The sequence below is a fragment of the Hakea prostrata genome, chromosome 1 (assembly GCF_041222555.1).
Source record: "Hakea prostrata isolate BN-2017 chromosome 1, UWA_Hpros_2, whole genome shotgun sequence".
Lineage (NCBI taxonomy): Eukaryota > Viridiplantae > Streptophyta > Magnoliopsida > Proteales > Proteaceae > Hakea > Hakea prostrata.
Window position 1 is genome coordinate 32,776,122 of NC_142600.1, and position 25,708 is coordinate 32,801,829.

General features: G+C 37.2%; 1 protein-coding gene across 3 annotated transcripts in view; it reads left to right on the forward strand.

Moving 5' to 3' along the window:
* The window catches only part of LOC149028773 (Tetratricopeptide repeat (TPR)-like superfamily protein), a 112,121-nt gene that overhangs the window by 16,971 nt on the left and 69,442 nt on the right, over positions 1-25,708 (forward strand). For 2 of the 3 annotated variants that reach the window (XM_089139005.1, XM_089138999.1), the window contains exons 3-7: positions 2,974-3,026; positions 4,649-4,686; positions 22,858-22,948; positions 24,037-24,142; positions 24,249-24,319. In XM_089139005.1, the coding sequence (XP_088995131.1) occupies positions 2,974-3,026; positions 4,649-4,686; positions 22,858-22,948; positions 24,037-24,142; positions 24,249-24,319 (359 nt within the window). The remainder of the gene's footprint in view (positions 1-2,973; positions 3,027-4,648; positions 4,687-22,857; positions 22,949-24,036; positions 24,143-24,248; positions 24,320-25,708) is intronic. The other variant, XM_089139010.1, reaches the window with a different exon arrangement.

The following is a 25,708-nucleotide window of genomic DNA, read 5'->3' on the forward strand; positions in this document are numbered from 1 at the left end:
AGCTTGTCTTCCCACTTTTGATAAGTAGCTACATCCACAGCACAGGACGGAGTAAATCAGCAGCAGAAATCTAGCATCTGGTAATAGCCTCTAAGTATATTGTTATATTGAGATAGGGTTTGCTCCTTTTGTTGTAATTGATGAATCTTCCTTTGGATCTCAAAGCACTGTGCATCATTACCCACTTCATAATATGTTTCCTTGGCAACTTTTCAAATCGTGGCTGCATCAGGAAGAAGAAGATAACTTTCTGCTATTAAAAAGAAATCCCATAGCCTAGCACTCATCCATATACCACTTGTCTTGTTGCAGACAAGCTGAAGAGGGTTTGGTAGAAGTTCCATGAAGATGGCCAGTAAGACTGTGGCATCAACTCCAAAAAAAACAAAACGAGACTAGCAAAGATAATTGGTCCCATTAAGCTTGACATGGTCATCTAAAGAGGAGAAAAATCATGATCCTGAGGAATAGACAAAACGGAAAGATCTGCAGCAACAGATGTACCAGAAGAGGTGGGGGTAATGGGATCAGCCATCACTGAAACCAAGATGGGATCAAGTAAATTTTGGCTAGGAGAAAAGTACTCACCACCTCAAATAGGTCATAAACAGAACTTTTGGAGAAGGAAAAAATTTCAGAACATGGAAAAGAAAGATGTGATGGTCCTAGAAGCACCCTTAGGAGAAATCGACGGCTCTAGGACCACTTGTAGGGTTTGTAGGGTCTAAATGGGCTAGGCAATAGGCCTAGATGGATTGCTAGATGCTCGCGAGCCCTCTAGGACCTACCGCAGGTGAGAGGAAAGGAAGGAGAAGGGAACGGCCACCCTAGAAGAGTCGCAGAAGATAGACAAAACTCCTAGGAGTGATTGCAGTAGGTTTTAAGGGAGAAAAGGGCACACTATGGCCCTAGATGAGTCGCAGTAATGCAGCAACTCATCTGGAAGCAATTGCTGGGTTTTTAGAGAAGGAGGAGGTTTTGATTGTTGTTAGAAGAGTGATTCAGATGTAGATGATGGTGGTGATGGGTGGCAAAAGGTGTGGTGGCTCTGATACCATGTTATAATAATTGAATGAATCTTGACTTATGTCAATGTGACATAGCATGCCTTCATTTATAATAGTGATATGCAAGAGAAGATACAAATATACCTGATGTCGGACAAAAAAGAATAAATTATCCTAACAGACAAATCTACCCTTATGAATAAAACTACTGTGTTACAACAGATGCATTCCCAACTGATCACCTTTCTTTACAAGACAGGTACAAATGCAGCTAGATTAAGAGATGCTGGTTCATTGCGATATACTTTTTTCTGTGGACTGTTGTATTGTGGGATATCATAGCTTAGTTTGCTCAGTCTTTATCTATTATAACCATTATTGTTTTCTTTTTCAATTTGAAACTAAGCTGAGCTATTTGTTGTCGTAACTAAAATTCTTTTCCTAGTATTCCTATTAAGATTTGGCTTGTGTGGTAGAAGGGAGTACACTTCTATCGCCTCTAGCTCTCATCTCTCTCTCTCTCTCTTTATTCTCTGATTTGCTGGTTTAGTAAGATCCGGTATTATTACATGGTATCAAACTGAGGTTGGTCTGGTATTCCCTTAAGCGCTGCTTGATAATTGTCGTGGTTTCCTGCTTTTGGTTTGCAACAGTCTATGTTGGCTCACTGCTCGTTAGAAAATCCAAGTTGAGCAATTACATGGAAACAAACTAGGGTTTCTTCTGTCCGTAACCTACATAAGGCAATTTTCAACTGTTATATCATGATTGTTGAGAACTGCAGCAGCCTTGGTGCACAAGTTGCTCAAATTTCTATTTTGGAGAAGCAGTCTTGGTGCACAAGCCTTGAAAAATCAGGGTTTCTACTTTGGTTACTTTATATTTTAATTACTTTCCATTTTGGTTACTTTATAATTTTCTTATTGCTTGGTTGACAAAGTAATCTTCCTAGCATAGTTTCTTTTTCAATAGATTTGGGAGATTCTATGCAATATGTAATTTTCATTTTTGTTGTAACTTAGTTTAGGAAACTTAACTAAACTAAGACTTGATTTTAGATTATAAATAAGAGTTAAGGCCTACACATGCAAACTCTCTCCCTTCTTCTCCTCTTCTTCTTCAGTCTTCTTCTATTCTTCTTCTTCTTTCTAAGTTTCCTTTCAGTCCTTAGGCTGATTATAGGTGCTGAAATTCTAACAATGATTCTTTGAAGATCTTTTGCTGCTTTATCTAGTTTGATGTTCTGCTTCTGTTATGCTCTTAGTTGAATCAATGGACATCAATACTTGTCTTATGGAATTTGACTAATTGCACTTTTATTCAGGGTATTGTTCTCCTTACTGGAGAGATACTTCTATAAAAACATACTACTGGAAGTCCCTTCAACTGATACTCTTTTTTAGTCTTTTTAACTGATTGAAAATCCTAAGTTAATTTCAAAATCTGGCCATCGAATTACACTGATCTTTTGGGAGGTCATTTTTACACCATCTTAGAGTCATTAAAACCAAATGCTTTGCTCTTTTTTTACCAGTTCGATTATCTGTGTTACCAAATCTCTTAGTTCTGGTTATAAAGATGCCACTGTACTTTGTGGCCTTTAGAATATATGGAACCCTTGTGGTTGCCAATGTCATGTTCCAGACCAGTGGCAAAGGTATTCTAGATGAACTTGAAAGAGATTTCTCACAAGACAAACACATGTCCAGGTTGTTTGATCCATATGAAGAGTTTTCTCTTTCTAGCTTAATGGCAAATCCATTAATGATTAGTACAGTTCTTTTAAGAGAATATGGAACATGGCACCTTAACAACTAAATTTTTGCTTGGTATGTGTTTTACTATTTGTGAACAGATCAGGTTCTGGTTTTCCATACACTGAACTTCAGTAGGCCTTTATACTTTTGGTACTTAAATCCTGAAGGATCATGAGAATTTATTTGTTGTTCTGTTCTTGAATCCACAGAATAACAAAGTCAAGGACCTGAGAGGGGAAATGGGTATTGCATCTCAACAAAGGTATATAATGATTGAATGGAACATGTTTAACTGCTTTAAGTTAATTCATTTAGTTGAATATTGCAGCATGATCTCAACCCTAGTCACCGAAGGATAGGGTTTACAATTTTCATATAAAAATCAAAATCCCATAGTAAACCACTGAGAGTTTTAGTATCAGGAAATTAAAGAATCTTCTTATCTGGCTAAAGGCTGTTCGAATTTAGCTTATATGTCAATGATTGGGCTCAGTGACATTGTTCAGATTAATAGTAACTGAAGAATCCATCTTGTCATAGGAAATTCCAGGTATGAGAATCTAATGCAGAATTCTGAAAGATGTTCGACATTGATCAAGAGTGATCAGTAATGGAGATAGTAGCAGTCGGTAAGCCAGTTAAATCAATGGAACAATATTCTGAAATTAGGAATTGAGAAAGAGATCAGACTGGAAATTCCTGAAATCTGAGCAACAGTAGGACTCTAATGACTCGATGGAAAAACCAGATTTTGATAACAGAATTCAATGGAACACATGGTAATATTCTGAAGTCAGAAGTTGGAAACAGAGATGTAACTGAAGATTCTTGAGCAACATTAGGATTTGCTCTAGTGACTCAATAGAAAAGATCTGAAATCTCTGGTCAATGAAGAAGGAAAACCAGATTCAATTCTATAGAGTTTGTGAACGGACCAAAAAAGGTTATGAATTATGACTACTCACCTGGTTTGCTGAATAGATAATGGAGGAAGAGAAAAGAGAGAAAAATATAAAGAAGCAATTAAGGAAAAGAGGTGGCCTTGGAATCAATGCCATTTAACCTGCTGAACTCAATAAGCACAATACCAATTTTGAATCACCTCAAAACATGGTGGAGCTTCTTAGCATTTATGTTGGTTTATAGTGAACAAAATCAAAATGAAACAAACCTGGTCCCTTCCTTATGCTGGCTAATCCTAACCCAGACTTATTTACCAAATAGATAATGTAGTTATAAAACCCTAAACAAAAATGGGACTTCCTACATGCCTGGGCTATGTGGGAAGCATCCTAATCCGACCCAACAACCTTCTTAAATAAGGAAAATGGAACAAACTAGACTCTTAGGCAGGTCTACGCTTATCCTAGTCTGTTTGTGTAACATGTGACAGATCTGGAAACTAAGAAATCAGTACCTGGCGAGAGGAAGAGGGAAAGAAGAACCACAGGTTTGGAGAAAAAGATACGTCTTATGGTTTGGCAGAATTTCCAGTTGTGGGCTGTAAGCCTGCTAACTATATTTACTTATGACAATTGACAAGTACTCCTGATATAACAAGTACTATGCACAGTCGCCATACTACATAAACAAATACCTAAATACCCATTGAGGTCATACCAGCTGAACAAATATAATTTTGTCAGTCCCCTCAAGTTAGAGCATATGCATCAAATTTTTTTTTTTTTTGGGGGGGGGGGGGGGGTGTGAATTGGTAATCTTGTTCTTTGTCTAAAGATCCTCCCATGTATACTTTTTTCTCAAAAGCGAGTAAATGTAGCAATTGGGATTTTGTTGCTTTATAGAATTTTTTCCCCTGTTCATTTGAATTTATCTGTCATTTGATTTGGTTATCTGAATATTCATAGTTGTCTATTGGTGCAGAAAGTCAACGTCCAAACAATCTGGGACACTACCTAGTCGTGAGTGAATTATATTTTCTTCTTTCCTACTGTTTAATGTCTACTAAAATCCTCTGGATCAGGTGTTCTGTTTATGTTATTCTCTAGATTATGGCAAAAGTTCGGAAATTGCTTTGGGTGCTTGAGGGATATTACCTTTGATAAACATTTGCTGCAATCATATCCCTGCTCCATATAGGTTTAATTTTTGTTCTTAACTGTATTTCCTTTTGTTGAGTTCTGCCACTTTATATTGCTGATTCTATTATTATTCTTTATCTCTAACAAGATATCCTTAAACTATCAAGAGAATTATTATTTTGCAGCAAACCAGTAATATGGTAGCAGTTCCAGTCATTCTCACCATGTTGGATGTTCAAATCTATCCTGCACGTGTGTAGGAACTAGGAAGTACCATTTACTGAATCTTTAAGGGAGCTTTTAGTATGTGATATTGATAATTTATATAATCTAGTTAAACCTAGTGTTAATCAACACTTGAGCCTGTAACTGTTAGCCATTGATTTAGGCTTTGAGTTTGGTTGGACATTTGGTGTCCAGAGAACTAGGGTATCATTTTTAATGTTGAATCATGTAGATCTTGTCAGCGGATCAGGAACGAACTTCTTTCACGCTACCAAATAAAAATTAAGAGCAAATTGCTCTGGCATCCCAAAACAGAGGCCTTTAAAAACTGACACCCCACCTTATATTTCATAAGCACATGGCTCCAATTCCATTAGAATGACTAATGTTACAGTTGTGGAGATCGTCATACCCTTATGTAAAAAGGGTGTAAGAAGATCTCATCTACCATTCTCCATTAAATTTGTTTTCCGACTCTTCACAATTTCCCTCTCACCTCAAACTCTTATCTCATTTTGGAGCTTAAGAACTCCATTGTTGAAGCTTGAAGCACATGGTTAAGCGATCACCAGCGGCAACCAAAATCGAACACCTTCAGCCTCCTGCAGCTGACCACCAAAATGCCTCATCTTCCTGGCAGTGAACCTGCAACTTGATTAAAAGTGGCTGGACCTGCAAGTTCCAGCCACCAGAAGCTCAAACTGGGCTGTTTGCGGCAACTTGGTATCCCTTCAGTTATGATGGTTTTCATCCCTTGCATTATTGTGCACAACATTACAAAGTCATATTGAAAGATGTTACAAAAGTTTAAGTGGTTGTGAAACTTCTTTTCGGCAATTTAAAGAGTAATGTGTTCTGTTAAAGATGGAGTTAGAATAATATTATGCTGTTGCTTGGTCAGCAAGATCTTGCGAGGTATTCATGGATCTTATGTTGGTCAATGGTCTTGTGGTTATCTTAGGAAAGATATGTGGGATAGATTTGATCTTATTTGTTTCTAGATTGCTAGAAGAAGATCTAAATTGATTGTAAGCTGTTTAGGGAACTTTTCCTATTATTTGGTTTTAGATTATGTAGATAACTAGATATTCTGGGAATATATCAGATTATAACTTTCCTTATTTTGTAATATTCTGGGGATCATCCTAGATCTATAATAAAGTAACTTAGAGAGTGTTGGAGTATCATGCGCAACTCTCCCTTTTCTGAATTTTCTTCACTTCTTTGTTCTCTTCTCTCTTGCTTTCTTTTGTTTGATCTTCCTATGTTTGGCTGGTTATAGAATTCAGATTTCCAACATGGTGTCAGTGCAGGTGTAATAAGCACATGTTTCTCTTTGTGATTTCCGATTTGGAGAGTCAGTTTAGGGCTTCTGGTTTGAACTGGAAGAACAAAGAAATCATGTTCTAAATTGTATGGGTTAATACAACAATGATGATGACCAGGATTGCTTGATGGTTGTTACTTTGAGAAAGAATAAGGTGAGGAATGGGGGAGAGGAGAGGATGGAAGCCACGACTTAGTTGTGGAGGCTCTTTAATCTTGTGAGCACTCCTCAAAGTAACTTTTCTATATATAGGCTAATTTACAAGTCTATTCTATATAGGAAAGCATAAACCTATTTCAATTGGTATAAAACTCTTAATTCCTACCACTCTTTCCTATCGAGAGTTAGCGCAAAGTACTAACTCTCGATGGATCAATCCCTTCCTAAATTGCCCTTTTCTAACACTCCCCCTCAAGCTGGAGCATATATATTACTCATGCCCATCTTGTTACAAATATAGGTAAGCCTTGTATTCCCTAGAGCTTTGGTGAACAAATCTGCAAGTTGTTCTCCAGTCCTCACATGCTTGGGGGATATTATGCCTTGCAGTAACTTCTCACGAACAAAGTGGCAATCTACTTCAATATGCTTGGTACGTTAATGAAAGACTGGATTTGATGCTGTATGAACTGCAACTTGATTATCACACCATAACTTCATTGGTGTGTCATCAATAATTCCTAATTCCTGGAGTAATTGTTTTATCCATACCATCTCGCATGTTACCTGTGCCATAGCACGAGACTCAGATTCTGCGCTTGATCTTGCTACCACAGTTTGTTTTTTACTCTTCCATGATACAAGATTTCCTCCAATGAATGTGCTGTAGCCTGTAGTCGATCTTTTATCAATAGGTGATCCAGCTCAATCAGCATCAGAGAATCCTTCTACATTTCTATGTCCATGATTAGTGTAAAGAAGCCTGTGTCTTGGTGCTTTCTTAAGATACCTCAGAATTCGTATAACTGCATCCCAGTGTGATGTTCGTGGGGCAGACAAAAATTGACTCACAACACTGACAGGGAAGGCAATGCCAGGTCTAGTCATAGTCAGATAATTCAGCTTCCCAACAAGCCTTCTGTACTTCTCTAGATCATCAAGAATGGTTCCATCTTCTGGCATTAACTTTAAGTTACATTCCATGGGAGTGTCTATAGGTTTTGATCCCAACATTCCTGTTTCAGAAAGCAAATCCAGTACATACTTCCGTTGAGATAAGAAGATGCCCTTTGTTGATTGGGCAATTTCAACTCCTAGAAAATACTTTAACTTGCCCAAGTCTTTGGTCTGAAATTTCTCTTGTAAGTAGGTCTTTAACCTATCAATTCCTGAAGTGTCATCTCCTGTAATGACAATATCATCAACATAAACTACAAGAAAGATCTTGCCTGCATCAGAGTTTTTAAAGAATACAGAGTGATCACTTGCACAACGAGTCATCCCAAATTCTATTACAACAGTAGTGAATCGTCCAAACCATGCTCGAGGTGACTGCTTGAGACCATATAATGATCCCCCTGAGCAACAAACCTTATTCTTCTCCCCCTGAGCAACAAACCCAGGTGGTTGCTCCATATACACTTCTTCATATAGATCTCCATGAAGAAAGCATTCTTCACATCCAACTGAAACAAGGGCCACTTGTATGTAGCGGCAAGAGAGATTAAAATACGGATGGAAGTAAGCTTGGCAACAGGTGAAAAAGTATCAACATAATCTATGCCATAAACTTGAGCATAGCCCTTGGCAACGAGACGAGCTAACGAACCATCAGGATTAACTTTCACAGTGAATATCCACCTACAACCAATAGCTGTCTTTCCTGAGGGTAAAGGCACAAGATCCCAAGTTTGATTGTCTTTTAAGGCTTGTAATTCTTTGTTCATTGCACTGACCCACTCAGGATTAGACAAGGCTTCAAGAACATTCTTAAGAATAGGATAATTCTCGATAGTAGATAAAGCAGTAGAGAACCCAGGTGATAAATTAGAATATGAAATAAAGTTAGAGATGGGATACTGAACACAAGAACGAGTACCCTTCCGAAGAGCAATGGGAATATCAAGGACAGATACTTGGATAATTGTAGGAAATAAGAGAGAATGAGGAATGCCACCTTTTAAGACAGATGAAGGCATCCTGTTAATAAGATAACAAGCAGTTGAAACTGCATCAGCCATAAAGAGAGAACGGGTGACCTCCAATAAGTGTCTATTTTTTCTTTTTGCAACCCCATTTTGTTGAGGAGCATCAACACAGGAGGATTGGTGAAGAATCCCATTAGAAGCCATAAATTTACAAAACGGATCAGAGAAATATTCTTTGGCATTATCACTACGAAAAGTACGAATAGGAACACCAAATTGAGTACGAATTTCAATAACAAAATTGCAAAATATGTCAAATAATTCTGAACGATTTTTCATTAGATAAAGCCAAGTGACTCTTGAAAAATCATCCACAAATGTAACAAAGTATTTGTAACCTAAAGTAGAACTAACATGACAGGGTCCCCACACATCAGAATGAACTAGAGAGAAAGGGTGGTCTGATCTGGTGTTTATACGAGGAGGAAAACTCACACGATGAAGTTTTCCAAATTGACAAGACTCACAATCCAACTTTGAAAGAGAATGAAAACTTTTATCTACCAATTTTAGGGTTTCTAGAGAGGGATGCCCCAACCGACAATGTATTTGATGGGGGATGGAAATACTAGAACAAGCAGTAGAGGATATCTCCTCGAATAGATACAACCCCCCAGACATACACCAAGCATCTTCTTCGTCGTAAGATCCTGAAATAAACAATATCCAGGAAAGAATTTCACCAAACAGTTATTAGTGGAAGTAAATTTATGAACAGATAATAGGTTAAATGGCAAATTAAGTACGTAAAGAACTGAGGGTAGGGTAATGGATGGAGTGAGTTGAATTGTACCCACTCCTTTAACATTGATATGAGAGCCATCAACAAGTGTAACCAAAGAGGATGATGGAACAAAAGAGGAAAATATACCTGTAGCCCCGGTCATATGATCAGAAGCTCCTGAATCAATGATCCATGGGTGAGATGTGGTTGAAAGGCAACTAGTAGCATTACCTGTCTGAACAAGGGTGGCAACGACTGATTGTGGTTGAGTGGCCTGAAACTGAGTGAAACGAATATAATCTTCCTCAGTCATCTTTACAGTCTTACCCTCAGGATGAACTTTAGTAGTTGTAGACGCTGATTCAGAAGTGATAATTGCATTCGCCATGTGTGGGGGCTTCCCATGAAGCTTCCAACAGTATCGTTGAATATGTCCTGGACGACCACAATGATGACAAGTCTTAACTTGTCCTGGACTGTCAGTAGAGTTGTGTGAACCTGGATATTTTTCAGTATTATTTCCTCGAGTTCGTCCTATATTTTGTCCACCAAGGACCTGTCCTCCAGAAGTGCCTCGAGAAACTGTTGCCAAAGCTGAATTTTCTGTAGAGTTATTGGTACTCTCCCTTGCAACACGAAGAACTCTTGAAAATGTGTCGGCTAACGTGGGTACATGATCACTACCAATAATCTGTAATCTAACTGCCTCAAACTCCTTTCCAAGACCTCCTAAGAAACCCATAACAGCTAATTGCTCTCTTTGATTTTGCATAGTTTTGACATCAGAGGAGATAGGTAGAATAGAGTTTAGTTCTTCATACATTCTTTTAAAATCTGCAAAATATTGGGTAATATCTCTACCTTTTCTATCTACTCGATAAAATTCTTGGAACAATTTGTAGATTCTAGCCAGATTATTCTGACCAGAATACAACAAATTCAAATACTCCCATAATTCCTTCACAGTTTGTAAGTGAGTCACCAAATCTATAATGTTATCGGCCAAGGGATTAAACATCTGCCCAAGTATTTGTGCATCAACAATTGCCCAAGTATCATCATCTATGGGTACAGTCTTAGTCAAATGATCTATCTGTCCCCGTCCAGTAAGAACAATTTTAACTATAGCCCTCCATTGGTGGAAATTTGATCCACCCTCCAATTTCTTCTCAGTTAACCGATGAGAGGATGAAGAAATAATTTCAGTCATAGTATTTTTATTTGAAGTTTCTCCCATATCAAACAATTTTAAAATCAAATCCCAGAAATCAGAATCAGAAATCAGAAACCAGAATCAGAAACCAGAATCAAAGAACTAGAATCAGAATTATTCCCAAATTAATCCCAGATTCAGATTAATCTCATAAGCATAAATAAACCAACTTAAAATCAAACCAAACCAGAAAACTTGAATCAACTTAAAATCAAACCAAACCAGAAAACTTATCTTAGTCTTTCAACACGATCGATGTCCCCTTAAAACCACCGAAACTTAAGACCAAACAAGAAAACAGATCGCAGGTCTTTCAATATGATCGATCTCTCTTAATCGATCGCAGCTTTCTTTCTTGAAGTCTCGAAGTCTCAACACAATCTTTCAACATGATCGATCTCTCTCACTCTTTAACAATCGATCGCAGCTTTTTTTCTCGAAGTCAAAGTCTCGAAATCTTAACACAATCGATGCTTTTTCTCCTAAGAAGCAGAACCGACAGGAACCAGTGACGATTGCTTCTTCTCCTATGAAGCAGAACCGACAGCAGCCACACCAGCGACGATTGCTTCTTCTCCTAAGAAGCAGAACCGAAAGGAACCAGCGACAATTGCTTCTTCTCCAGGTACAATTTCTTTCCTTCCTATAGAATCGAAAGGAATAAGAGGACCTACAGCTCTGATACCATGTTACTTTGAGAAAGAATAAGGTGAGGAATGGGGGAGAGGAGAGGATGGAAGCCACGACTTAGTTGTGGAGGCTCTTTAATCTTGTGAGCACTCCTCAAAGTAACTTTTCTATATATAGGCTAATTTACAAGTCTATTCTATATAGGAAAGCATAAACCTATTTCAATTGGTATAAAACTCTTAATTCCTACCACTCTTTCCTATCGAGAGTTAGCGCAAAGTACTAACTCTCGATGGATCAATCCCTTCCTAAATTGCCCTTTTCTAACAATGGTTATAGATTCTGGTTCTCTAATCTCTATAATGTGTCATTCTAAGATCTTAATTGTGAGGTTATACGTGTCTATCCAAAAACTAGGGTTTTGTTGAATCCAATCAAGGAGTTGCAGGTATTGTTTTTGTTCTTGTTCTGCACTCTACTTCTCATTCTGCCAGAGTGCTATTGTCAACAATTGGTGGAGTAATTCCTAAGCTCTTTTTGGGTCCTAAAATATGAATTGGCCCATGGTTCATTTGGTACTTTTGGTTCTATCAATTGAACACATTATATGGTTTTTATTGCTTCAGCATACTTTGTTTTAGATCTGATCCTTTTCCTATAGCTAGACTTGGTACTGGTTTTTGTTGGTGAGATTTCTGCCTTGGTGAAGAATCACACAATTAAAGAATCTGATGATGATATTTTCAGAATCAATTTGCTGATTCTTTCTGAGAAAAGAAAACCTGCAATCCTTTCTCTTTGCAGCCTGATTCTCTCTTTTTTGCAGGATCTCTTTATTCGGTGGGGGGGAAGAAATGCAATGTTGATTCTTGGGTTTCCTTTCTCTCTTGCTTCAAGGTTCTGCTTTGCCTCTGGTTCACACTGCAGATGGGACCTCTTTGTCTCTTTTTTGATTCCTTAATTATATAATTAGGTTACTATTTTTATCTTCTATTTATTATTTTCCCTCACGGTACTCTCTTCATTTTGTATACCTTAATTTATTTTATTTGTCAGTGAGAGGTTAATTAAAGATATATGGAGCTTTTCTTTTGAAATTTTTGTTGGTCCACGTGTAGTACTACACGTGAGGGGGTGATTGGAGATTTATTCTATATCTATTCAAGATTTGTTGAAGAATATTATTTGTGAAGATCTTTGTCCTCCTAAGATGGTAGTCTACAGCAACCCATACTGCCCCTTATCTACCTATTTGGTGCGTAGTATCTCATATTGTAAGTCATGCTATCTTTTATCTACCTACTTGGTCCGTAGTAACCCATAATACCTTTTACCTACTTACTTGGTCCCTAGTAACCCATACTGTCATTTGTCTACCTTCTTGGTCTACAGTAATCTATACTGCATTTTTCTAACTTACTTGGTCCATAATAACCTATACTATCTTTTACCTACTCATACTTTTGACTATAACTTGCCTTCTTGTGAAGAGCTGATATGCAACATTGGACATACACTTTTTACCTACTTATATGGACATTAGAGCTGCACTTGTTACCTTCCTATGTACACATTGGAGCTGCATTGCTACTTATGCTCAAGACTAATGAAGTTTTTTTTTAAATTTTTTTTTATATTCATGTTATTCAAGCTGGAGCCCTTGTTTTGTATGCTCCAACTTGAGGGGGAGTGTTAAAGGTGGAATTAGAATAATACTATGCTGTTGCTTAGTCAGCAAGTTATTCATGGATCTTATGTTGGTCGACGATCTTGTGGTTATTTTAGGAAAGATATGTGGGATAGTTTTGATTTTATTTGTTTCTAGATTGCTAGGAAGAAGATATAAATTGATTTTAATCTGTTTAGGGAAGTTTTCCTATTATTTGGTTTCAGATTATGTAGATATTTTGAGAATATGTCAGAATATAACTTTCCTTATTTTGTAATATTCTAGGAGATCAGCCCAGATCTATAAACAAAGTAAATTAGGGAGAGCTGGAGTATCTTTGCAACTCTCTCTGTTCCCAATTTTCTTCACTTCTTCATTCTCTTCTCTTTTGCTTTCTTTTCTTAGATCTTCCACGGTTGGCTGGTTATAGAATTCATATTTCTAACATGGTCCGATTGAGATTTGAAATGAAAAACAGGGCAAGGAATTCTTGAGTAAATCACAGAGATTGGGTCATTAAAGCTTTTACTGTTTGGTAGGAAATACGGGTGAAGCTACAAAAACTCCCAAGTTAATTCTTAGTTCTATAACAGCCTGAAAGATGCAGACACCAGAGGAGAACACATTGCTTATTATAAATCTCAGGAACCTGGAATTTTCAAGAATCTTTCATTAAATATGAACTAACTTTCATTGACAGTTTCTGATTTTTCCACAGCAAAGAACATAGATGAAATGCAGCTGACTGTCCTGTTTATACAAATCCATTAGAGATGGCCATTCTAGCATTGATCGTACCGGGAGCTTAATTCTTCAAGAGAGAACACCAGAGAAAAGATGAATACCAGTGCAGACGGATAGGCAAAGTGTATCAAAGGGAACATGTAGTCGATGGAATTCAAAACTCAAGATGGTGGTGTGGAGGAAGCATCTCATTTGCTTCCTTGCCTGCAAGCAGATTGTCATCCTCTGGCTGTTCATTCTTCCTTAGAGCTGGGTCAGCTGGTCCTCTCATCATTATATATGTTTCTTCATCTTCAAACCCTCAATGGCCTCCCCTCCCTCTTTCCCCTCCCTCTTTTATTTTACTTTGGAGATAAAGAGAACTAGACCTACTTCTTTGTTTTCGTATTCCTTTAAAATATCGCTTGTGTCTATTTCTGATTGCTTCTCTTTCTTGCTGCTCACAAATACAAATCCATTGAGAAAAAGGAGGGTTCCTTTCTTGCTGGCGAAGGGTATTCAGATGAAGATGATGGTGTCTACTGCTTTCCCTCTTTCTCTTCCTATGTTTTTGATTAATGATAAGGGTATTTGGGTCACCTCATCTAATTCAAAGTGTAGTTTTGGGATTTTATAAAGAAGATAATGCTGGTTTAACACCAGTGACTAATTGGACTAGTGTGTCCAATGATTGTCCAATTTTGAGGTGTCTTTGCTTATGGGGGATGAAATGGGGTTTCAGTGTTTAAAGGACTGTTTTGGGACTGGAGCCATTTATTAAAAAAGAAATGCTTCCCATATTTTAGGACAAATCCTATAAGATTCCCTCCCCCCTCATGTGAGCCTAAATATGAATTTAATGATCCCAATTCTGTTCATGAACTTTTATTGTGCAAATGAATTTTTATTGTGCTTTGCACAATTTGGACAAGCTCAAGTGTGATGCATCTGTTAGCTTGCATGTCCAAGTCGTGACTTAAATCTAATAAGGACTTGAACCATCAATTTGTGGACGCTTTGTTGGTTGCAAAAAAGAATACTGTGCTACAACCTTCAGATGATAAAAGATTAAATGGAGAGTTAAGTTCTTTATATTTAGATTTGTTTTGTACGTTTTAACTGTCTGAGAACCACTGTTCCTTTGGATTGAGTTAATTACTCTATTTTGGTACCTGAGCCATTTGTACCAGTCAGATACTTTTCATATTACTTGGGCCCTACTCTTCCTTACCGTAGGCTAGATTCTTTACTTATTTTGTTTATTATTTCTTTCCTACGGATATCCGATTTTTGGAAGTTTCCATTTTTGTTTCCTTGTAATCTCTCTTATAAAAATATCATTATGAGGAGGAAGAGACTGCATAAGTGCTGCATCCCCTTGCAGTCTCTCCCATTGTTTTTTTCCTTCTTCTCAACTTCTTTTTGTTTGTGTTTTATTTAATGATCTTTGTCACAAACTGAATTGGGTCATAACCCTATGTAACTTGTGCTAGTCCCAAGGGAAAAAAAGAAAAAGAAGTGGTGCGAAAAGCTAAACTTCTTGTTGTGTTCTTTCTTTTTTTGGCCCTCAGGTTTTGTTGTACGGCCTAGTGCCTCTATTGTTTCTTTGGTTGAGCTTAGCCTTTAGTTCTCCTGGTTCTCTTTGTATTCTCTCCCCCTTTTTTCATTTGGTAATGAATTAATTGATTCATCCAAAAGATCTTATGCATGATGGGTTTATGTTGAATTGTCCGAGAACTTTGGACTTATGTCAAGAGACATAATCAGTCTTTATTTATATTAGTAGAAGAGTACAAGGAAAATAGAAAATCCCAATGTGGGATATTACACAATAATATCTCATTGGGATATTACACAATAATATCCTAGAGACAATTCTACCCCTTAAACTCAGAATCACAACACTATCTATCAAGTTAGTGTATAGATATCTATCATGCCCAACTTGTTAATAAGAGATCCAAAAACTTTAGTATTGAGATTTTTATTTAACACATCAGCCTTTTGATTTTCTAAAGAAATAAAGAAAATGCAGATGAGACCCGACTCAATTTTTTCTTTGATGAAGTGTTGGTTGATCTCCATATGCTTGGTTTTGCCATGGTGAACAATGTTGCGAGCTATATTGATTGTTGACCTGCTATTTGAATATAACTGTCTTGGGACCTTACATCTGTGCATAGATCTTGGAGCAACACATTCAGCCACAACAACTCACATATGCCCTAGGCCATTGCTCTGACTTTGACTTTAGCATTAGACCTACCTATGACAGCCTGCTTTTTACTTCTCCAAGTAACCAAGTTTCCTCTCACATAAGCATAATACCCAGAAGTAGACCTATCATTAGGACAACCTGTCCAGTTTGCATCAACGTAGGCTTCAATATTAAGATATCCATGAGAAGAGATCAAAATTCCCCTTGGAGAGGCTGCCTTTAATTGTCTTATAATTTTGTAGACAATGTCTTGATGTGAGGAACAAGGATCATGCATACTAGTTTAGAGAGGAATGAATTGAGTCTCCTTACTAGTCATTGGTAGCTAGCGTTGTCCGCAGGTTCACTATCCTTAGCCTCAGATGTGAGTTGGGGTCAATACGTGTATAACTAGCTTACATCCTAACATACCTATGTTTGTTAATGAGTCCAAGGTATATTTTCATTGAGAGAGTGAGAGAAACATATATTAGAAGAATATGCCAATTCAATACTAAAAAATATCTTAGTGCCTTATGTCCTTGATGTTAGAAAATCAGAGCAGAACACAAGCACATAAGACAACAAATTTAAGTGGTTCTCCAGAAGGCTACGTCCACAGCCGAGCAAATTTGGTGTTTCACTATGAGGAGGAAGAAGAAGAAGATATGGACAATGGCTGATTTACCCTTGTACCCAAAAGGAATGCCCAAAAAATAAATACAAGTATTTCCATAATCTCCAAGACCCATTAGAACAACTTCCTTATGTGCACCGTCTATACATGGAATCCAAAAGTCAACACAACCTTTCCAATCATGTTCAAGTCCTAAAAATGAGTCCAAGTTCATTTCATCACATGCGTATTCAACATTGGCAATAGTAGACTTTCCAAAATTTATCTTGCCAAAATTAGACTTTATTTAATTTGTCGAGACTCCTTAATGCTGTCATCTTTGATGAACAATTCAAATTTGAATATTTGAATTTCAAATTTGAATATTTGAATTTCAAATTTGAATATTTGAATTTCAAATTTGAATATTTGAATTTCAAATTTGAACCAATTTTCACATGTGACAAAATTAGTCTTCACCACAATAATCTCCCTCTTAAAGACAATTTTCAACTCTTACCTTAAAGATCAACACTGCTCAGGCAATCAAACTAACCATCGATAAAGATTGATCAATGTTGAGCAAAAGCTCAACTTCTCCATGTTAATCACCTTTGTTAACATGTATGCATGGTTCTTGCTACCCTCAATTTTATCAAATTTTAATAGGGCATCCTCCAAAACTGACCGTATGTAATGATATCTTAGCTGAATACATTTTGTCCTTGAATGAAATACTGAATTCTTTGCAAGATGAATTGCACTTTGGCTGTTTTAGCTGTTACTCCATAATTTGGTCTTCTCTTGCCTCTTCCTAGTTCTTCCATGAACCTTTGAAAGCCAAATCATCTCTTTACTTGCCTCAATAACTGCTACATATTCTGCCTTTATGGTTTAAAGCGCAACCACCTTTTATTGGTTTGAAACCCAAACAACTATAGTTCCACCTACAACATGTTATCAAAGCGTCTGCCTAGGTGGCAAAGCGGTTTTTGAACCACTTAAAATGGTTGCCGCTTAACTAATGGGCTGATTTCTTGTCGCTTTTTTGCTTAGGCAGTATCGCTTTGCCACCTTTTGCGCCATATTACCGCCTAGATGCTAAAGCAACCGCTTTTTTTACATTTTGTAATTTGTGCATATTAATTATTTATCACTCCATCATGAATCTTATGATGCTTGATGAGATGAAGTTATGTTTTTATTCTTTTGTTGGATAAGTTTTCATAATTGTGATTCTTGAATTTTTTTATTTTTATTTTATGAATGTGATTGTTGAATGTTTGTTTAGTACTTTAGTTTATTATAAAAAATATTTGTATTAAAAAGTAGTTTAAAAGTAGTTATATTAAAAATATTGACTAAACCGCTTTGGTCGCTTTATTGCCGCCTAATCGCCGCTTAGTTGCCTACTCGCCAAGACGGAGCTTCAATCGCTTTGGCCGCTTTGCCGCTTTAATAACCATGACCTACAGTAAGAACATAACCAATAGTGCTTCTTCCACTCTCTTTATCGCCTGAATGATCTGAATCAACATAACCTTTAATTCTTCCATGAACCTCTAAAAGCCAAATCATCTCTTTACTTGCCTCATTAACTGCTACATGTTCTGCCTCTATGGTTTAAAGCACAACCACTTTTTATAGGTTTGAAACCCAACCAATTATAGTTCCACCTACAATAAGAACATAACCAACAGTGTTTCTTCCACTGTCTCTGTCGCCTGAATTATCTGAATCAACATAACCTTGAACATCCATGTTAGAAACTCTAAAACTTTAACAGTAATGAGAAGTACCTCTAAGAAATCTTAAAATCTATTGGATAACTCTCCAATGTTTTTTTCATGGGTTGTGCATAAATTTGCTAACAACTCTCACTGCATGTGATATGTCTGGTCTTGTACTCACCGTCGCAAACATCAAACTCCTAACTGCTGAACAATTTGGTATCTTAGCCATTAACTCTTTTTCCTCCTTTGTGTGAATGACGTTGATCCTTTAAAAGCTTGAAATGACTTTTGCCAACGGAGTAGAAACTGATTTTGCTTTCGCCATGTTGAACCTTTTGAAGTCCTTCCCCACATAATTTCAAGAAAGCATGCCTTTTTCTCCTTTCTGTCCCTTCTTATTTGCTTTCCAAGAATCTGCTTTGCTTCTCCCAAATGCTTCATATCAAAGACTTTGGACCGACTCTTCTTGAGATTATTAATTCTCTCCATGCTTGATTATGCAACAAGCATATCATCTACTTAGAATGCAAGCATTAAGAAATCTCCATTTTCAAATTTTTGAAAATAAACACAGTGTCAGATTGACATCTAACAAATTTTGTTTCTTGCATGAATTTATCAAATTTCAAATACCACTGCCTTGGAGCTTGTTTGAGACTGGACAAGCTTCTTTTCAGCTTGCACACCAATTTTTTTCCCCTTCACTTCAAAACCTTCAGGTTGGTGCATGTAGATCTCCTCATCCAATTCATTATGGAGGAATGATGTCTTGACATCTAGTTGCTTAAGATGTAAATCTTCTACCGCTACTATGCTCAACAAAATACGAATTGAAGAAATTTTATCGATAGGGGAAAAAAGTTCTTGATAATTAATACCTTTCTTTTGTGCAAACCCCTTCACACAAGTCGGGCCTTGTACCTTTTTGTCCCTCCAGCTTCATTCTTTATTCTATAAACCCATTTGTTATACAGAGCCTTTTTCCTAGCTGGTAGCTTTACCAAATCCCAGGTTTTATTTTGCTTCAGTGAGCTCATCTTTCATAGCTTGCTTACACTTCACTCTAGACTTATCCAACATAGCCTTTTTCTGTGGTCACCATGTTCACATCTTCCTCATCTACTTGCTTCCCTTTTTCTTCCTTCTTTTTCCAATTCCAATTGTCCTTTTTCATATGCCCAACCTTCCCACAGTTCTAGCACTTGCAGTGATTTTGCCTTCAAAATTTTCCTTTCCTTTAGACTGCGATCTGCCTCTTGACTTTGACATTCTTCCACCCTAACTTTTACCCTTTTCCTGTTGTCTCCCCCTTGTTTCAGCTGATAATGTAGTTCCAAATTAGGCCTCATAAGTCTTTCTTCGCATCTTATCACTGAGTATACAACTGAGAGAACCTCATGAAAGGTTAAATTTCTTGCGATTGTGTTACTAACAGTCATAACCAAGTTATTCCAACTTTTAGGCAAAGAACCCAAAAATTATAAGGCTCTAAATTCATCATCAAAAGTCACATCCATAGATTGTAATTGACTAGAAACCATATTAAACTCATTTCAAAAGATTAGTAACAAATCCATAATCAGACATGGTCATATTAAACAATTTTTTCATAAGAAAAACTTTATTAGAGGTAGAGGGTTTTTCGTATAACTAAGCTAGTTCTTCCATCACTCTTTCTGTTATGGTCTTTTTTATGATGTTGAAGGCAACTTGCGACATGAGTGACAATCGCACTGTAGCCAACGCCTTTTGATTAAGAATCTTCCATACATCTTCCTTCATACTATATAGCTTCTTTCCAGATAATGGGAGATATAGATATTTCTGATACAAAAGATCCTCCATCTGCAATTTTCACCATGTAAAGTTTTGCCCATTGAACTTCTCAATCTTTGTCTTTCCGATTTTCGCCATTGCTCCCACTTAATCTAAAATCTCCTTTTAGATCTGTTCTCGAAACCAAAGCTCTGATGCTAGTTGTTAGAGAAACAGAGCAAAACACAAGTACAAAAGACAGAATTTATGTACCCAAAGGCTACGTCTATGGCTGATTAGATTTGGTGTTTCACTATGAGGAAGAAGAAGATATTATAGCCTTGCCAAATTGTCTTTACCTGCTCTCTACATCCTTAAACCCAAATTAAGAAACTATAAATAGTAACAAGAATAATGAACAATGACTGATTTACCCTTGTACCCAAAAGGATTGCCCAACAAATAAATACAAAGAATTTTCATAATCTCCAAGACCAATTGCAACAATTTCCTTGTGTGCATCATCTATACATGGAATCCAAAGTGAACACAACCTTTCCAATTGTGTTCAGGCCCTACAAATTGGTCCAATTTCATTTCATCACATGCATATTCAACATTGGCAATAGTAGATTTTTCAAAATTTATCTTGCCTAAATTATATTTTCTTTAATTTGTCGAGACATCTCAAGGCTTCCATCTTTGACAAACAATTCAAATTTGAATAATTGAATTTTAAATTTGAACCAATTTTCACATGTGACAAAAATTAGTCTTCAACACAACACTTGATTTCAAACTCTACTCCCAAGAAGGCCTTTAGGGATGAAATTCCAGCTGCACTACTACCATGGATGACTATATTATCTATGTAAACTATCTATATGGTGATGTAGGTATTAGTCATCTTGATAAATGCAGTGTGATTTGCATTGCTTTGCTTGTAACCAATGGATATCATGGCTTTATGGAATCTTTCAAACCATGCTCTTGGGGATTGCATCAACCCATAGAAAACACTTTTGAGCTTGCATGCCTTTTGATGAGTTTTTGTTGTAGTGTATTTTGGTGGGACATCCATGCATACATCTTGAATTTCTCTAGAAAGAAAATTCTTGACATCAAGTTGTTGAAGATCCTATCCCTGATTCACCGCATACAAAAGCACTTGTTTGTATTCATCTTAGGGACTGGTGCAAAGGTCTCCTGATAGTTAATGCCATAGGGTTAAGTGAGTCCCTTGGCCTCTGATCTAGCCTTATACATGTCCATACTCCATAGTACCATCAGCATTGTGCTTAACTATGACCATCGACTTGCAACCGACAGTCCTCTTTCCTGTGGGCAAAGCAACTGGTTCGCACCCCCCCAGCAAGGGCCTTCAACATTCTGTTGTGCCACAAGGGATTGGGAATGGGAGACCTAAGATTTAGAGTTTGGGGAAACCTATTGCTGCCACAAGAGAGGAAAAAGGAGGGTAAACGGGAAGGTGCATTGGGATAGGGGATAGGGCTGGTAAGAAAGGTGGATGATGGTATAGGGCTGGGTAAGAAAGGTGGATGATGGTATAGGGCTGAGATGGCTGCTACGGTTTCGGGGATGAGGGTATAGAGGAGTTAGGGTTAGGGTTTGGTTGGGGGGGGGGGGGGGGGGGGGGTCCTCTAGCAAGGGGAGGGGGAAAAGAGAAGGGGAAGGGTAGGGGCTAGGTTGCAGAAAATAAGAAAACACCAGCAGCTGCAGGCCTCCTCCTTGGAAACCCAGGACTCCAATCGATTATCCTTTGAAGAAAGTTTATTCAGTAATTCATAAGCTGTCTTGTTCGCAAGGGCTATATTTATAGCCTTACATGAAGGATTCATACTAGGACTCAAATTGGAAAACAAATTAAACTAGGAGTTCTATTTTAAAGACTACTAACTAAAATAAATTGCAACATATAAGGACTTCTACTTACTTGGGACTCCTACTTCATAGGGACTCTTACGTGTCTCAACCCAGTATGATTCAAATTACACAACAAGAGTATGACTAGTCTTCTAGTAGAGTTTGGACTACAGATAAAGGAATCATTCTCTAAATAGGTTTCCTAACTAGAATAAGATTCTTTTATAACCTAACAAGTTAGGCTCAAATAACAAAATAAAGATAGACTTGGACTCCGAACACAATTCTGATTCTGACTGGATCAAATTGGGTTGGATGAGGGGTATCTATACCAAAATGCCGTTGTTACATAAAAGGCTCCATGTGGTTGGGCTGGACCATAGGGGCTGGGCAGCACCTTAGGTCTTATTTTGGCCCTTCGGGACCTCTCTTGGGATGGCCATGGGTATGTTTCACATCACTACTATAAAGCCCACATGGATACTTGCACTCTAGGTTACCAGGGGTAAAAGGGGAAATTTATTTTAATGTGCACATGGTCCATGTGTCCCCCCACGGTACACAGAATACCATGTAAACTGTTACACATTTTTGGTTAACATCTTGAATTAGGCACTCCATTCTAGTGTTTATCTGCAGGGAATTTCATGACTTCTTCAGAACTTGAATCTGACCCCTAGTCTAGAATGCACAGTTGTTGTAGTTGTGCTGTGGTTCAAATTTTAGAAAAATAATGGACTGGAATTTACTAAAATGTCCAGTCCTTGATTGTATCTGTGGCTAAATGCTTTTCTTGATGTAATCTTATTTCATCAACTGCTATGCTTGTCAACTTCTGTTTTCACTTGGGAGTGGATTTAGAGCAAGTTGAATCTGACCCCTAGTCTAGAATGCACAGTTGTTGTAGTTGTGCTGTGGTGCAAATTTTAGAAAAATAATGGACTGGAATTTACTAAAATGTCCAGTCCTTGATTGTATCTGCGGCTAAATGCTTTTCTTGATGTAATATTATTTCATCAACTGCTATGCTTGTCAACTTCTGTTTTCACTTGGGATTGGATTTAGAGCAAGCTATGATTGTCAACTTCTGTTTTCACTTGGGAGTGGATTTTGAGGAAGTTGCTCTTTTATTGGACTTTCAATTGGTTCATTTTTAAAACATACTAAGCCTTAGTAGCTATTCTTACCAAAATAGATTTTCTTTGTAGAGGCACCTGGGTTAAGTAGTCAAACAGATGGTAGATCAAGCAATATTGTCTTCGATCGTGAATTTGAAGAACGGTTGCAAGCAGTTAGAAGGTGCTTCCAAAATATCATTTTATGCTGTAAGCCTATTATTTATTCATTTACTTATTCTGGGTTAATATAGACCATGTTACAAGAGACGTATGAAACATTTGCTGGCTCTCATAGCACATTACAATTTTCATTTTGAGACTGTTTGTTTGATGACTAAAACGGGGTGGGAATGTACTTTTTCATACAAGTTACCAAAAGATGACTTTCTATAACTGATGTGGAGAATGAGAAGACAAGCTTCCTTAATTTAAAAGAACTTCTCTATTGAGTTGGCAAACATTTTTTTCCATCCCCATGCTTTAAAAAATCCCACCTATCTCGGTAGAATTTTGTGGGAATGAAACGTAACTCACCCTTTTTCAGTTGTGGACTCAACTTTTTTCACCTTTTCCTTACTTTCCCTTCCTTTCCTTTTCTGTCCCTTCACCCCACTTACATGGGTCCGATACATATAGCTATCCCATCACTTTCTTCCATCAAATAAAGGGTCTTTTAGGGAACTTGCTTGGTTTGATGGTTGAAAGCTTGGGCTTCCAGTATGAAATCGTGTGGTTTAGTTTTATGAAGTGTCCAGTATGAAATTATGTTCTTACCAAAAGAAAAAAGTATGAAAGTATGTTCTTACCAAAAGAAAAAGTATGAAATTATGTGGTCTAATTTTATGAGCAGCCATTTCATGCAAAAATACCAAATTTTTGGACTGTCTTCAATCCACCCTCTCCCTAGACCTAACAAAAGAGAGACTTGCATTGGATTTTGGCACTTTTCATTTAGAAATAAATGTCTCATGTCAACTATAAACCATCCTATGAGAAGCATGTTGGATATTACTGGCATACGAATCTATGCATGTTTGAACTTCTTCACAATAGAGATCCATCTAAGAACTTTTGTATGATTGTGGTATTAGTGCCAAGACTGCCTTTTCCTATCCTGAAAAATCTTCAAAATGTCTTGGTATCTGCTACAATTATTTTCAATTTTTATCTTATGGAAATTGTTTTTCTATAATTGTATTAGTCCAAGGATTGCCTTTTTTGTGTTGAGCTTGAGTCTCTTGGCTTTGAATCTCTTTCAATTACTCTCAGGTCTGCAACTGGACAGAAAAAAGCAGAGGAAATCAAGCAATATGGGATGATTGACTATGATGCTCCAATTGAGTCAGAGAAGAATACAATTGGATTTGGCACCAAGGCAAGTGCCTCATCTCTCTTAGGCTGAGAAATGTTGTAAGTTGGTAGTTCTGGAATGCTCTTTTTGTGTACACAGGAAAACTGATTGGAACTTGATCATGGAATAGGTTGGAGTAGGGGTAGCTGTTGTGGTCTTTGGTTTGGTTTTTGCTCTTGGGGACTTTATTCCCTCTGGAAGGTATGCACAGATTGGTCTAGATCAAGGTTTTCTCCTTGTGTTATCTCAGTCATATAGCATGACAATTTTGAGTATGCTTGTTATAGGAAAAGATTGATCATTATGGCTATCCTTTTAACCTATCTGGTGCCTGGTGGGAGAATTTTATTACTTTGGAGTTTGGCTTATACTTTATTATCCTTGTTATCAATAATTTTTCTTGCAGTAAAAGGTGGCTATATCTAACCGTGAAATAGTTCCCTAATGAAATCTTGATTTCTTGGTGTCTCCCTATGATTGAAAGCATATGTGTGAAGAGTGAAGAGTAAAGAACTTATACTTATAGGTCGTTTTCTGGTCATGATTAGCATTTCATTTTATGCCATACATTGTTGATAAGGAGGGAAAAATCTAGCAAGTTATGAGGTCTATATGCTGGTTTTTTGGTTTCATAGTTATGAATTATGATGGTTGATTTATTATTATTATTATTATTATTAATTTTTTGGGTGCAAATTATGATGGTTGATTGTTATTGTGACTTGTGAGAGCATCTGATGGAGTCCAACTGTAACACCCACACCCCAAAGTTCTGGTTTAATGAGACAATGAATCTGTTCTACCCAATGAACCATGAGTCAATGACTCTGAACTGGCAAGTAAAACACAGGATACCCTGAATGGGAAAATCATTTATAAATTTATGATATTAGACTAATGATTACAGGCCTGATATCAGTTGTAATATCTTGGCCCTGATTGTTCGGACACCTACATAATTTGTCGAGGGACTCAAAGGTAGTTGAATTTACATGGAATGGAAATTGTAACAAAACCAGAATCCTCTACCGAGGTGCAGCCACGAGAAAGAAAGTTAAAACAAGAGAACTAGAAGTGAGAAGAAGAAGAGGGGGCAGAAATGATTCCATTGTAGATCATTTCTACCCTCAAGAGCCTTTATTTATAGTGAAGTTTACAGCCCCAAAAACAGACCAGAAATCGATGGAAAATCCATCCTTCTAATTTAGTTACATTCCAAAAATAAAAATCAACTTTCCAAACTCCTAAATCTGTTCCGAAAAAGGAAAGACAATACGAAACTAATCACCTAGAACATTAGTAACTTTCTAATTTTGTAGAGCACCCAAACTTTGTAATTCTATAACAGCTTGCTCTCTAAGACTCCTTTCTAAATTTTTAACATCTTGCTCTCAAGATCCCATGAGTTCACTTTCCTTTTATCTGTCACACAGCTGTCACAACAAAAATGAATTCCAAATCCGTGATTGGGCATCTGGGCTGAAACACAATTTCTTTTGTTGACCCCACAATCCCACATACGGGGAACTAGACTAAATCGAAAGTGGGGAAATAATCGACATGGTTTTCTGGACCTGAAGGTACCAAGCA